The sequence below is a fragment of the Vipera ursinii genome (genome assembly GCF_947247035.1).
Source record: "Vipera ursinii genome assembly, chromosome: 1".
In the NCBI taxonomy this organism is placed as follows: domain Eukaryota; kingdom Metazoa; phylum Chordata; class Lepidosauria; order Squamata; family Viperidae; genus Vipera; species Vipera ursinii.
The window spans coordinates 153,759,547-153,775,431 of record NC_139512.1 but is presented as its reverse complement, the minus strand read 5'-3'; the positions used below and the strand labels follow the sequence as shown (position 1 = coordinate 153,775,431).

The 15,885-nt window shown below is 40.7% G+C and overlaps 1 protein-coding gene across 1 annotated transcript in view; it reads left to right on the top strand.

The window, feature by feature from the left end:
* LOC310632510 (sodium channel protein type 2 subunit alpha-like) overlaps positions 1 to 15,885 on the top strand; it is a gene marked incomplete at both ends in the record, with an annotated part of 64,215 nt that overhangs the window by 23,735 nt on the left and 24,595 nt on the right. Inside the window, 2 exons of the mRNA XM_083349740.1 lie at positions 729 to 1,085; positions 6,908 to 7,360. Coding sequence (XP_083205866.1) covers positions 729 to 1,085; positions 6,908 to 7,360 — 810 coding nt within the window. The remainder of the gene's footprint in view (positions 1 to 728; positions 1,086 to 6,907; positions 7,361 to 15,885) is intronic.

The window sequence follows — 15,885 nt, the reverse complement described above, 5'->3', positions numbered from 1 at the left end:
TCAGCAGCCGGGCTGGTTGTACAATGGAGGTTCCTTGATGAGGGCATATCCTCAGCAAAAGGTTTAACATCCATTTTGATGCCGTGTGAGAAAGGTCTTGGGATGAGGCCTTTGTTTTCCCTCCAAAAATTGTGACCGGTAAAGAAAGAATATTGGATGGTTTGGTGTGTTTTTTTCTTTTTTAAAGCCATTAATATGTTTTCTCGGTTTGTGCTAGCAATCAGTTGCACATCAACAATCAAAAAAGCAAGGACCCTAATGAAAACTGAAACATGAACATGTGTTAAAGAAGTCTGTGTTTTCAGAGCTGTAACTAAAGCCCGTTGTTCAGTATGTAACTTATTTAAGTAGAGCAGGGCACACTGGGTTTTTTTCCCCCCAATTTGGAATTTTTTCTTTATTTTGAGTTTAGTTTGGTGAAATGGGGTTCACTTTTATGGTGACATAGAAGCAGAGTTCTGTATTTGTCACTTTTAAAAAATAGATTGGAGAATTTTAAGAGAGACAATAACAACAACAAAAACCCACTGCTGAAAATTGACAGCTTTGCAATCTGAGAGGGTTTGCGGTGTTATAAATAGGTATCGGAGGAGTGAAAATAATTCACAGGCTACAAGTTTACAGCTAATAGTATGTCCTGGTGCATTTTAGCCAGCCTGTACCAATTCCTCATTTATATAAATTATGTAAATTTCTCTTACATACAAATTCTTCGTTACTGTTTTCAGCTTCGAGTGTTCAAACTGGCAAAGTCTTGGCCAACTCTAAACATGCTAATAAAGATCATTGGGAACTCGGTTGGAGCTTTAGGAAACTTGACCTTGGTGCTAGCTATCATTGTCTTCATATTTGCTGTGGTTGGTATGCAGCTGTTTGGTAAAAACTATGACAGTTGTAAATGCAAAATTTCAGAAGACTGCACACTCCCACGCTGGCACATGAATGACTTTTTCCACTCATTCTTGATCGTGTTCCGAGTTCTTTGTGGAGAATGGATAGAAACCATGTGGGACTGTATGGAGGTTGCAGGTCAAGCCCTTTGCCTGACAGTCTTCATGATGGTGATGGTGATTGGAAACCTGGTGGTAAGTATCTATGGAGATTCTCTGTTATTCAGCTCACGGTTGTCCCAAAGGTCCTTTCCAAAGGATGAGGGGCTTTTTTGTTTTTTCATTGAAGACATTTTGCTTCTCATCCAAAAAGCTTCTTCAGAACTGCAAAACCAATCTTGAAGAAAAAAAAAAGAAAGTAGTTGCCTTTTGAAAAGCACCTTTGGAACTAGTGGTAAGTATTTGTAGACACTATTGTATACAGCTGTGATAGGATTGTTTCTACTGTTGTCTGATACTGTACAGCTCTTACTGCTGATGAGGTCAGTTAATTAGTTTTGTTCAGAAAACTGCTGTCACACATTCCCACCAAAATTTAGATTCCATGGGAGCTACTAAGAGTACTCTTTTAAAATATCTTTTGTATAATCAGAAAGTTACAAGGAATTTCAGGGATCCCAGTATTTTCCCCACCCTGTTGGTATAATGAATCTTTTATATCTTAATGTTAGCTTCAAATCTTCCAAAACATCAGATTTTCTTCTAAAACATCAAGATTCCATTTGATGTAAATTTTGGGAGACTCACTGTAACCAGTTGAGACCCGTTGTGCAGCACAATGTCTGCATGTGCTCCAAATTAGTAAAATACCCTAGAACAGGGGTGTCAAACTCTCAATGTCACGTGACGTGTCGTGATGTATCGTGAATTTTTTTCCATTGCCGGCAATGGGGTGGCCGCAGTTTCGCCATGACGCATCTGGCCCCTAGGCCAGCAGTTTGACACCCCTGCCCTAGAAGTAGAAAACTCTTTCATGTCTGGCTTTTTATGGTTTATTCTCTTGATCTATGATGATGGTTGGTGGCATAGATAAAGAAATGCATGCCCACCAGAGAATAGGTGAAAAAGGAAATAGTCGGTGTCAAAGGTCTCCTGCACATGTAATTTTTTAATAGAGCAGTGGGTACAAAAGCTTGCGGTGACCATGCAGCATCAATATTTTCTCATTAAAGACACTTAACTTCTTTAAGAAGGATTAGAGCATATACCTATATGTGTGTATAATTATGCTTCTGCAGTTCTCCATCTATCCCAAGTTCTCACCTCTAGGCTATTTCAGGTAGTCATTTAATTAAAACCTTTTAGTGTAGTTTAATTTCAATTTTACCAGTTTTTTAAGACTATTGAAAAAAGCATTCAGAATTTACAACACCAGCCAAATACTTTAGTGACTGTATCTCAGGGAGGTAGAGCTGTTTCCTGTTTCAAATTATATGATGGATAATATACTAGTACCACAGATATTCCGTGCCCGTTATATAGGCAGATAGATGTTTAAAAATCACTGAGGTGGTTGTTTATGATGATATCTTCTGCAACTTTAGATAGCTGTCAGAGCCTTAAAGTGCTGTGATGGGTACAGTGTTGATTATGACATAATGCTAAACTTAAAAGTCTATGCAACTCAAATTCAAATATTGCACCTTCAATTTCCTCTATCGTAATTGGAAAAATATGATGGGCAATCTTGTTTCTGTTTCAAGTAACTAAATTATATAAGGGTGTAAGTTTATACATTTGTTGTATATAGCATATTTAAATGTGTGTCATGCATGTGTACACTTTTGAGAGCAAGCAATAAAATGTTCATTTTTAATGTGCGCCAATGTGCCCACAGTAAAAAATGATAATAAATGTTATAATATCTCATTTTACACCTTTATAGGCTTCATAAACAAGGCCAGAATATTTTATTACTTGCCTGGTTAAAACATAGTAAAATATTACTACTTTACTATGTTTTAACAGTTTACAGTACAGACATAATTTAGTACAGACATAAAGTTATGTGTGCCAATGTGCCCACAGTAAAAAATGATAATAAAGGTTATAATATCTTATTTTACACCTTTATAGGCTTCATAAACAAGGCCAGAATATTTTATTACTTGCCTGGTTAAAACATAGTAAAATATTACTACTTTACTATGTTTTAACAGTTTACAGTACAGTACAGACATAATTTAGTACAGACATAAAGTTAGTTAATGTAATTGATTTCAAGAGGAAGGGAAACTTGTGATCTCAGATAAGAAAGTGTGCAAATGTTTTAGAAATTACATTGGTTCAAAAAGTCACCTATGGGAGTCTGGTCCTGTTAGAGGTCCTGACGGGACGGGGTCTGGGGAGGTGGCTGCTGGTTCTGAGAATGTGGGGGTGGGGCTTCAAATCCCCACGGCGATAGGGAATGGCAGCAGGTGTTTGCGCGGAGGGCCATATCAACATCTGGGATCACGCCCCCGCTATCTCCGAGCGGTGGCGCGCTCCGACCCTCCGGTTAGCACCCTCTTACCCGGGGATGAGGGTGATCAGGCCCCTGAGCTCAGGTTGGTCTATTTTAACGCTAGATCCGTAGTTAACAAAGCTCCCCTCATCCGTGATCTGATCGAGGAGGAATGTGCGGATCTAGCGTGCATCACGGAAACTTGGTTGGGTTCGGAGGGAGGGGTGCCTCTCACCGAGTTATGCCCGCCAGGTTTCCGGGTGCTGCACCAGCCACGGGCTCAGGGCAGGGGTGGTGGGGTGGCAGTGGTTATTCGGGAGACCTTGTGTCCCCGGGAGGCCACCATTGTCCAGATGGCCGGGAGTGAATCCCTTCTCTTGAGATGTGGTCCTCGGGTTCAGTTGGGCTTGTTGCTCACATACCTGGCGCCCAGCTGTGTGGCAACAGCCCTGCCTGGGCTGCTCGACACCCTCTCGGGGTTGGCGGTGGAGTTCCCCAGGCTTATAGTCCTGGGTGACTTCAACCTGCCATCACTGGGGGGGTCGTCGGAGTTAGCTCGGGAGTTCATGGCTTCCATGACAGCCATGGGCCTGACCCAGGTTATTGAGGGCCCTACTCACGAGGGGGATCATACTCTCGACCTGGTGTTCCTGTCTGGACAGTGGTTGGATGATCTGGGAGGGGGTTCTCCATCTATCACCCCCCTGTCATGGTCAGATCATTACCTCCTGAGGCTGGTTTTCCGTCATGCCATCCCCCGCCGCTGGGCGGCGGAACCGACCAGGTGGTTCCGCCCCAGGCGCCTAATGGACCCGGACCGGTTCCAGAAGGCGCTTGGGCCGATACCTATCACCCTTACCCACAGCCCAGTTGATGCTCTGGTGGAGGCCTGGGAAACGGCTGCCACCAGGGCACTCGACTGCGTTGTACCCATGCGACCTCTGATTCGGCGCAGATCCCGTTGGGCCCCATGGTTCTCTGTGGAGCTCCGGGAGATGAAGCGTCGGAGACGAGGTCTAGAGAGCGGTTGGAGATCCAGCCGATCCGAATCCAACCGATTGCAGTTAAGAACCTTTATAAGGTCTTATCTTGCGGCGATAAGGACGGCGAAGTCTAACTACTTTGCCGCCCTTGTCGCATCCGCAGATAATCGCCCGGCCGCCCTGTTTAGGGTGACTCGCTCCCTCCTTAACCAGGAGGTGAGAGAGGATCCCTTGCAGGGACGAGCCGAGGAGTTTAGTCATCATCTGGCGGACAAAATCGCTCGGATCCGGACCGGCCTGGACTCTGACTGGGCAGAGTCTGATGTGGAGGAATCAGGCGGTCTTGAGCATGTTATCTGGACTGAGTTCGACCCTGTTTCCCCTGATGATGTGGACAGGATCATGGGGAGACTGAGCTCCACCACCTGTTTGTTGGATCCGTGCCCCTCCTGGCTAGCTTATGCGGCTCGGGAGGGAACACGAGGCTGGTTCCATGCAGTAATAACTGCTTCTTTGAAGGAGGGTGTCTTCCCTGCCGCCCTGAAGGAGGCGGTGGTGAGACCCCTCCTCAAGAAGCCTGCTTTGGACCCGGCTGTTTTAAACAACTATCGTCCAGTCTCCAACCTTCGCTTTCTGGCGAAGGTTGTTGAGAGTGTGGTGGCGCATCAGCTCCCTATGTTCCTGGAGGAAACTGATTATCTGGACCCGTACCAATCGGGCTTCAGGCCCGGACACAGCACGGAGACGGCATTGGTCGCACTGGTGAATGATCTCTGGAGGGCTAGGGACAGGGGCTGCTCCTCTGTCCTGGTCCTATTAGATCTCTCAGCGGCTTTTGATACCATCGACCATGGTATCCTGCTGCGACGTCTCAGGGGGTTGGGAGTGGGAGGCACCGTTTTACGGTGGTTCTCCTCCTACCTCCGGGGCCGCTCGCAGTCGGTGTTGACAGGAGGGCAGAGATCCGCCCCGAGGTCTCTCGTTTGTGGAGTTCCTCAGGGGTCGGTTCTCTCGCCTCTCCTGTTCAACATCTACATGAAGCCGCTGGGTGAGATCATTCGTGGTTTTGGGGTGGGGTATCACCAGTACGCTGATGATACCCAACTTTTTCTTTCCACCCCGAACCAACCCAGTGATGCCCTCTCCGTGATGTCCCGGTGCCTGGAGGCGGTTCAGGTCTGGATGGGGAGAAACAGGCTTCGTCTCAATCCCGCCAAGACTGAGTGGCTGTGTATATTGGCGTCTCGGGTTAACCATGTTATTCCACCTCTAACGATGGGGGGGTGAGGTGTTGCCCCCCGTTGATAGGGCTCGCAACTTGGGCGTCCTCCTGGATTCACGGCTCAATTTTGAAGATCATATAGGAGCCGTGACCAGGGGGGCTTTTGCACAGGTTCGCCTGGTGCGCCAGTTGCGTCCCTATTTGGACCGAGACGCCCTACGCACAGTCACTCATGCGCTTGTGACCTCCCGTTTGGACTACTGTAACGCTCTCTACATGGGGCTGCCCTTGAAGACCACTCGGAGGCTTCAACTGGTGCAGAATGCGGCCGCGCGAGTTGTAATGGGGGTTTCCCGATACTCCCATGTAACACCTCTACTCCGCGAGCTGCATTGGCTTCCGGTTGCCCTCCGGGTGAAATTCAAGGTGCTGGTTATCACCTATAAAGCCCTACATGGCCTGGGTCCGGGTTATTTGAGGGAACACCTGCTGCCGGCATCAAACGCCCTTCGCCCAGTGCGCTCCCACAGGGAGGGTCTGCTCAGGGTTCCGCCGGTGAGAGATTGCCGGCGGGTGACACCCAGGGATAGGGCCTTCTCGGTGGGAGCGCCTGCCCTCTGGAACCAGCTGCCGGTGGAGCTGAGGACTGCCCCCGACCTCCGATCATTCCGCCGGGGCCTGAAGACATGGCTCTTCGAGCTCTCGGGCCCAGACTGAGGAGGAATTTTTAATTTGGGGTTCTTTTTTAACTGACTACAGGGTTAATTTAATTTTTTTAATTTGGTTCTTAATTTTTGTATTTTGGATTTTTAATTCCCTGTAAACCGCCCTGAGTCCTCAGGGAATAGGGCGGTATATAAATATAATTAAATAAATAAATAAATAAATAAATTCCCAACATATCTAGCTTGGACCCTAGCAGGTCTGTATTTTAGTTATTTATTTGTGTTCCTTCTGTCCTTTTCATCACACAGATTTTCCTTGCTTTTTTTCTACAAGTTAATTTGTTATTTTCCAACCACTATACCATTCCATTTTATTTTCAAAAACAAATGCTGATGTGATGTTATCAACCAGCCAACTTACATTCTATTATAGAATTTTTTTTAATGGAATCAGCCTCCTATTCTGGTTAAAGACTCTTTTTCTCTCCCCCTGCCCCCCCCTCACACACACAATCATGCAATGTAATTTTATGTCTGCCAAAGTTGAAAACCTAGGGTCAGTAATTGGGTGGGTTTTTTATTATAATCAGAAACTAAAAGGTGAATGCATGCAATTGGTAGAAAGTAAAAAACAAGAAGTCAAAATTATTAACTAGAGAGGGGGGAAAAATCTAATTAATTTATTTCCCTACTCCATCCTCCAGCTGCTAAACCTCTTCCTGGCATTATTATTGAGTTCTTTCAGTTCAGACAGCCTTGCTGCTCCAGAGCAAGAAACTGAAGCAAATAATCTACAGATTGCTATATCAAGAATTCAGAGGGGAATAAATTACGTAAAGAGGAAGATGTGTGAATTTGTGCAAATTGTTTTTTTGCAAAGATGCAAGGACACTTCTGGATTAAGTGAAGCTGATCAACAAAATGTTAAGAAAGATCAGTGCATTCCCAACCATACCATAGTGGAGATCAATCAACCTTTTGGTTATCAGAGGTCTAGAATAATGACTACCAGCTGCATGGACAACAGTGATCACATGTCATTCATAAATAACCCAAATCTTACTGTGACTGTACCAATAGCAGTGGGAGAGTCTGATTTTGAACATTTCAACACAGAGGAACTTACCAGCATATCTGAACTTGAAGAAACCAAAGAAGTAAGACATTATTTTATACAGTAATACTGTTTTATATGCTTGAGTTATTTTTCTGTATATATCATAGTGCCATTAGCTTTTAAAGGTATGCTTAATTTTTCAATAAAGTAAAATCTATTTTTATTGGACTAATTGGGAGAGGAGCTGTTCATGCATGCATGGCCAATAGAATTGAAAAGCAGAGCATTGCAGCAATTTACTTCATTTGTATCATTTGTTTAATGATACGATTACACAAATGACATAAATAACTGGAGAAATTTGGTCTGCTCGATATGAAGTCTGTTGTGTTAAAATCTGGTAAATTGGGATTTCTTTGAAATTACTGATTTTAATCTACATATTAGTATTGACTTGTGACCATTAAACAGTGACAACCTAATTATCTTTTCACCATGTAATACAAAACTATGCATGGTATGTGTCCTTTCATTCACAGAATGGCACCTAACATGTACCTGCAAATTGTTGAGTTTCAGAGATGTCCTAAAATTTAACATATTTGCAAAGAGTTGAGTGGAATATTGAAAGTTAGGGAGGAGATGCTGTGTGGAGCAAGACACACACCATGCCAAAAATGGAAGAATTCTGTCAACATGCTGTTCTTGAGTGCTGTCTACAAACTTCAAATCAATGGCTGAGTTAGGTTCATTAAGGTGACTCATTTTGGTAGGTTTTTTTCCTCTAAAAAAGGGACACGTGACAGGACCCAAAAATAAAACTCAAATGAAGCACAGTCACTCACACCTCTAATGGTACTTGGCTTAGAAGATTACTTTTAGTTCAGAAATGATATTTTGGTAAGGCAAGTGATTCTTCCAGGATGATTCAAGACAATCTGACACCATCTATGTGTTCAAAAGATTTATCACTAGTATGAAATCAAAATATATTGCAGTTAAATCATTAAAAAGTCATATACATTTTTAATAGGCAAAAAGTATATGTGGAAAAGATTATGGCTTTGTATAATCTAGGCAAACCACTTTATGTTTTAATTGGGCAATTATTTAATCCTTTTTTAACTTTTGTATTTCTATTTATATGCCCTGTTCACCGCCCTGAGTCCTCCGGGAGAAGGGCGGTATATAAATTTAATAAATAATAATAATAATAATCTGAAGTCTGTGGTGACTTCTCATAATTAATTTTCATAGAAACCTCCGTAACTTTTAGAGTTATTTTTTCAGCCCAAATATCTAGGAGATATATCTTTAACAAAATGCTGAAATGAGCTATGTATTGACTTAATAAATGTATGAATATAAAATTCTGTTGTGTTTGAAGTAGGAACTACCATGTTTCCCCAAAAATAATGTTTCCTCGGGTCTTATATTTATTTTAGGGCCAAAAGACCCATTAGGGCTTTTTTGGGGGGGGTCTTATTTTTTCCTAAGGCCTACATGTGGGATTAGCCTCCCGCAGCAGCCAACCTGACTCTGGGCAAGCCGAATTGCTTTACACAGGGAGAGGTGGCATGTTGCAGGAGGACAACTGCAAAGGGTGCATGCGATTCCTGGAAGCTCTGAGCGCTGTTTTTTGTGCCATTCAGTTTCCCACCCCACCCCAGCCAGGCTGATCTGGTGGGCAGGATTGCCTTCCGTCTTCCCTGCCGCTGCATTGGCAGCTGACGCTACCCTTCCGATAGGTGGTGTGGCGATTGGACAGCAGCCATGCTGCAAATGGGGATAGAGATAGACCATCCCACAAAGCGCCACCGAAATCAGTGAGGCAAACGCGCACACAGATGCCGCACCAAAAACAGCATAATGAAAAACAGTGCTTGGAGCCTCCAGGGGCTGCAGGGATCTGCGCGCGCACTAATTACTGTACAATAATAATCAGGCAATAATATCATCGTCATTTTAGCTGTTGTCTAATATTTTATCTATTTAGATTTATATTCCTTCAGGAACTCAACTGATCTACCTAGATATCTTTTCTCCCTCACAATAGGGATAGGGACTAATTATATGTCACCCTGTGAGCTTCCATGGTTAAGGATGGATTTCAACTTGAATTTCCCCAAACTTAGTTTCAAATCTTAACAATTAGATAATGGAACTAGGATTCCGCCCTAGTGCAGAAAGGCGGGCGGCTAATAAATTATACAAGTAAATAAATAAATATCAGGTGTCTTTTTCTCTATAAGTAGACCTGCCTCATTCTCCAAGAATTCTGAGCATGGAATGTTATTCACCTTCACTTCTCTATTTGTGGATATAAATTGTATCCTGTCCTCCAAGTAGGGAAGCGTCTTCATTGTTTATAAGCTGTTGGCAAACACTGAATGCTGTAAGAGATGAGACTAATGAGGGTGGGAGCCAAAAACGGCATTCCCCGTTTCTTCCTCTTCCTGCCAACTCCTTTCTCTTTATCTAACTATCTAGTAAGCTGTTCTTGCCAAACGTCTGTTAACAAACAGTCTTTATTTCCAAAGTAGTTCAAGTGCCACTTGATGTTCTAGTACATCATCTTCTCCTGCTGAATCACTTTCAGTCACAAAAGGCACTTGATACCAACATGATTATGGGAGGAAGGGACAGAGAATAAGGTACGAGAGAACAGTGGGTTAACAATTTATATTTTTTTTACCCCAAGTTCAGAAGCTTTGGACAAACATAGACAAACTTTACTTAGACTTTATTAGATTAATGGAAATAATTTGGCTTCAGATCAAATTTTATTCACATTATTGCTTTTTCTTATTGTAAATAAGATTGGCTGCAAATTAGGCAGTGAATGTAATGTTTGTATAATACTGTATAAAGTTCAATATCCAACTTCAGAGATGCACAGGAAAAGAAGGGAGCTGAAGGCCGCAGTGACTTATCCTACATATAATGAACATATTGTATTTATGTATTCATTTCCTGCTTTTATTATTTTCATAAATAACTCAAGGCAACTGTCATACTTAACATTTCCTTCTTCTATTTCCCCCTGTTCTGTTTATTAAGCAGTTAATGTCCCACGGTGTCTGTGTGAGTTTGCTGGAGTATCCCAGTGTTGCATAGCTGACTTTCTTTTTTCTTAATCCTACAACAATTTTTCAAGAGGAAAATTTCCGCCCTGTAGAAAAGTGTAATGCACAGATTCATCTATTTGGAATCAATTTGTTTTGGTCTAACAGATATTTTTCTGGGATTGCTCTGTGGAGGTTTCCACAGCAGCCAGTATTCCTTTTGGTTGATAACTTTATTGAAGTCTTTAACAAACATAGTAAAACTTTTTTAATATTTCAGTTTTGCAAACCACGTCAAAGTTGACACAAGCTAATGAACTGCAGAAAAAGTAAATAAAGAAGAAAGGAAGAAATAATAGAATCTTCCAATTACTTTTGCAGAAAATATAAGCATATTTTAAAAAAATTCTATTACTGTATGATTATAAAAAAGTTATAAACATTAGTAAAAATGAATATAAACTAAACTAGAAGAAAGAAAAATAAAAGTGCAGAAAGTGCAGAATAAAAAAAGGTAAAGGTTCCCCCGCACATGTGTGCTAGTCGCTTCCGACTCTAGGGGCCGGTGCTCATCTCCGTTTCAAAGCCGAAGAGCCAGCGCTTGTCCAAGGACGTCTCCGTGGTCATGTGGCCGGCATGACTAGACGCCAAAGGCTCACGGAACGCTGTTACCTTCCCACCGTAGTGGTCCCTATTTTTCTACTTGCATTTTTACGTTCTTTTGAACTGCTGGGTTGGCAGAAGCTGGGACGAGTAACAGGCACTCTGCTACACGGCACTCGGGATTCAACCCACCAAGCTGCCGACCATCTGATCGACAAGCTCAGCGTCCTAACCCACTGAATAAAGAAAAGAAGAGGAAAAAAGGCAACAAAGACAATAATGAAGAAGTGTTTCCAACCTTCATCACACCAAGCATAAGCTAGTATATTAACTTTTCACCCTCTCTTAAAATTACAAATAAAAAAAAATCTTCTCCCCATAGCCTAACGTTTGAAAGTAAACCCAATCTAGAAATCATCATCTTTTCAATCCTAATTCAGCAAAAAGTCCAGTAGGGACTTTTGCCAGAAATATCAAATAAATAGCTTATCCAGGCCTGGTCAAGTAGCCCAACTTTGTATTCTCTTTTTTCCTCTGCAAATCTTGACTTTTAAATCATTCCAATGGCATTTCAGGATTTGATGTTTCATCACTCTTTGGATTTAAAAGGAGTCTTCAAAGGCTTGACCAGCCTACTTTGTAAATCCCATAAAGAGGCATTTTCCAGGATTTCTTGTCACAGCTGTTTTCCTGCCCAGATTTTTTTGATTTGCGTTTGATACTCCTGTTTTGGTAATCTTGATTTTATTGCCTTCCGTGCTTGCCCTGACTCTATAATGTCTGTGTCAGGTAAATGTTTTTTTTTTAGTTTTTCTCTGTATTTTCTAAAAGTATATCTACTCAAGTCTGTATCCTTATTGTGTATTAGTTATTAATATTTCAGTCCATATTGCAAAAACTTTCTTAAAAGATAAAATTATAACTGGCTTAGTCATTTTAACTCTTTTCTGCCTGGTCCTTTAGATCCCTCTAGTGTCCATTTGTAGGCTTCATCAAGCCTCAATTCCTAATATAGGTTTAGTTCCATTTCAGTCATTTTCCATAAGTATATTGAATAAATTATATATTTATTTTTGAAATCTTCCAGCAAAAATAATCAATATTCCAAATCACTCTGGTCTCCCATCTATCTAAAACTTTGTTGGTTTATTTATTTATTTATTTATTTAAATAAACATCCTCTCTTTTTTTGCTTTTTGCCATTACTTTTGGTTTTTTGTATGTTATTTTAAATTTTTAAGTCTCTGCTTAAAATTTCTTAAATCCAAAGAAGAAAATAAAACTTACCAGGTGTCACAGATTAAGCTCCCTGTTTTGAAGATCTCTAATGTCCATAAAATGGTTAAATTGAACATTTCCAAATGTAAATAGAAAGTTCTGCTGACTTAGTGTCCTTACCAAAGGCTCCACCGCTGAAGACAGCAAAGATGTTGTTTCCCTCAGCTCCAGGTGCTCAAACCAGTGGGAGATCTGTATTTTATGGTTTCCTGGAAGGAAGTTGCCATTCAGAGCACTCAAGGTGATCTCTCTATCTCTTCTTCAGAGAGATTTGAAGGCCTCATCTACTCGTCCATTTTTAGTTTTTCACAGCAGTTGTCATCTCTGCTCATTCACACAGGCATCTTCAGTCAGCCATGGTTTATACAGAAGCCACAGCAAGCAATATTGTGTATTTTTTAAAACTGAGTTTTCATTTACTTGCTATGTTTGCTTACTGTTCACAGGTTTTTGTTTTGAATATTTTTGTAGAAATATTTGAAAACATACACATCACATTTACTGAAACAGAAACAAACCAATTACTGGTTTCTTCAACCCTGTTTCCTATCATTCTTATTTCTCACAGGACTAGAATCAAGCAGGATCTGGTGCTTTTAAACAAGGCAGATCATCATGTGTCATCTCTTTTGAACAGGTTGTCTTAGCAAATCTACATGTTCAGTGTTGAATAAAACTTGACTGGCATGCACGCTAATAATTTACAATATATCTGCCACTTTCATCCATTGCAAATGAACAGAAACGTGTATGAATTGATCTAGTATTTGAGTCATGTGACTTGCATTACAGCATGATCAATGCCCAATATTCACCATGTCTATCGTTACATAGCATTTTAATGCATGGTCTATGGATCTACTTTGTCTTGGATTATACATTTCTGATAGGCCTTGGGTTTAAAAGAAATTCTGATTTTAATAAAATCGTTGATTTTATCCAGTGGTTTTCTCCATAGGAAATAAACTACTGAACATAACCTAATTGAATATCATAATGTTAAAATTATGTAATATTTAACTTTCTAGTATTTTCAATGGACTTTTTTTTTGCTTAGGTTAAGTTTTTTGCTGAGCCTTATAGAGTAGAAAACAATAAATTACATACAGATTTTGATGGTACGGATTAATTTAAAGTTTTTGTCCATAAACCATCAAGGTTGTGTTAAATTTATAACGTGATTGCTACATGAATAATAATTGACTATGTCCAATTAGAACAGGTCTTTCTATAAGTATAAAACTACGCTAAGTATGACTAACTATAACTACAACTATAACTATAGGTACTAGGAGGTAAACCTATCCTGAAAAGTGCCTAAGGTAAATTCCATGTTCAATCATAATTTGAGTGTTTTTACACATAGAGAAAAAGACAAGTTTTATTAGAGTTCTGGGTGCATAACTCAGAATCTGTAGATAGCCTGTTAAGAGATCAGGCATAGCCTCTTATAGCACCCCAGCTTCATCTGGCAAATGTTATGGCATTACAGAGGTGCCACTCAAGCACGTCTATTATTTCTATAATCACTGCTGCCTTCCCTTCCCTTTTCCTTTCCCCATCCTCTCCTTTGTCCTTGCACTCCTGGCTTGGCCTCCCCGTCCCCAATCCTCTTCCTTTCTCCGCACTTCCCGTAGCTTTCCTACTACACTACAGCAAGAAACTTGTGTAAAAGGTGGAGAACACATTTTCACAGTTCTTGTTGAACCATTAAATTCTTCTTTCTCTTCTAGCTTTTGAACTCTCCTTGCTGGCCTGATGAACTCCATTTCATAGTATTTTCATGTTGAGAAATTGGTTTTCCTGATTCCGCTGGGTTCAGGAAATAGACACAGTTCCTCACTATTATTACTCCCCAGAACGAGAACTGGCCTGGCTCCTGGCTTTCTCCACCAAACAGGGAGATTATTACAACTGATGATCTGGTGATATAAGCTGCCATAGTCAATCACAAATCTTTTCTGTTTCTGATGCAGGGATGGAAGGCTCCAGGATGTATGTGCAGGGTATCATATTCAATTTAAAGTGGGGAAGGCAAGGCCTAGTGAGAAGCTGACTCAGTGAGATGAGGAAAAAAATAATATCATGAGGAAAGAAGAGTTGGGATGGGGAAGGTTGAAAAACGGTGGAAATGAGAACTTCATTACTCTGGAATGCTGTGGCACCATTCAGATCTGTTCTCAGATGTTCTGCTGAAGAACTGAGAAAAGGGCTAAGGTTGAAGGATAAAGAGGAAGATGGGAGTAACTATTTATTAAACAATTAAAAATAATCTGAAATTATCTAGCATGATATACGTATCTAGCTACGTAAGCATTTTCTATTACCTTTGTTTTATAATCCAGTTCAGAATATGTCCAGTCGTTCTCGTAACATTTGGTAAGAAAAAAGTCCATATTAGAATGATGAAAGCAAAAACATTACAGCTCAGCCTACAGTAATAAGGAGAGAGATATATGATTATTTTAACATAGACACAATCCTTATAGCCCCGTTGTTGTTAGCACTTCGCAATTCTTATATGGCCTGTTTTTCCAATAACAGATAAATCATTTTGTGTAACAGACAAGGAACTGAATACAAGTGTCTTCCCTCAGGCAGTTTATCAGCTCTTTGGTCATCTGAATGGGAAAGTTTCCATTTCCTCAGAAAGTAGCAGAAGATTAAATAATATGCATTCCTGCCCAGTTACAGAGGAGCGATTGTTGTAATGAATCGTTCAGGGGGGGAAACTAGAAGCATTGACCAAATTGGCATCCCCATTGTCTCCTCACTTCCATGTTCAAGCACCCATTTTGGTTTTTGAAATCAATAATGCCATAGAAATCTTTGCCTTGTTCAGCTGAGGCTTTCCCCAAGAGTTGGGAGATCTCCGATAGCATTCTTCCCCAGCCAAGATGGGAGAAAATGTTCCTATGACATAATTTGTTCTAGCCAACAGTGATTAGGACAAATGCTGTCAAAAGTTCAGAGAACCCAAGGCTTACGCAGCCTTGTCAGCTCTGTGAAACAGAAGTTAAAACTCTAGTGGTTCTCATTAGGAGATTGTAGAAGGTATATTTGAATATCTAGTCTAGTTTGTTTCACCCCGGTAATTATAGGAAGACAGTTTCAAGGAAGACAACATAGCAGGATGATACAAAGACTTTCCCTTGTGAAATATCATTGCATGGGTTGGATAATGCAGCCCAGTCATGCTGTGGCAGATAAATAGCCTTGTGTTATAAATACATATTTTGTTTTCATTCACTTTGTACTCATGGCCTTCCTTTAAAAAAAAAGGGGGGGGGAACTGAATGAAAAACACTATAAATTTACAATTGTGTGTATTTTTATTTTAAAGAATAAAATATATTTTAGTTTGTATCTTTCAAATTAAAAAAGGAAATTGGATTGCACCAATAGTGGTATGAGTGATCCTGTATTGTTTTAAATATGCTTTCATCATTCGTTATATTCATCCAGCTGTGTAGCACTGAACTCATTTCTGATGTTATACTTTATGGTAATAACATTGCAACAGATTGGAAAACACCATTACCAAAACTAATTTGCTTTATTTTGGAAATTCATATAGGTCAATTGTTTATCCAGTTTGCATCAGTTCTGTACTTACCCAGAATGCCACATTAAATCACATTGCATATGTGATGATGTTTTCAAGATTGGTAGATATCAA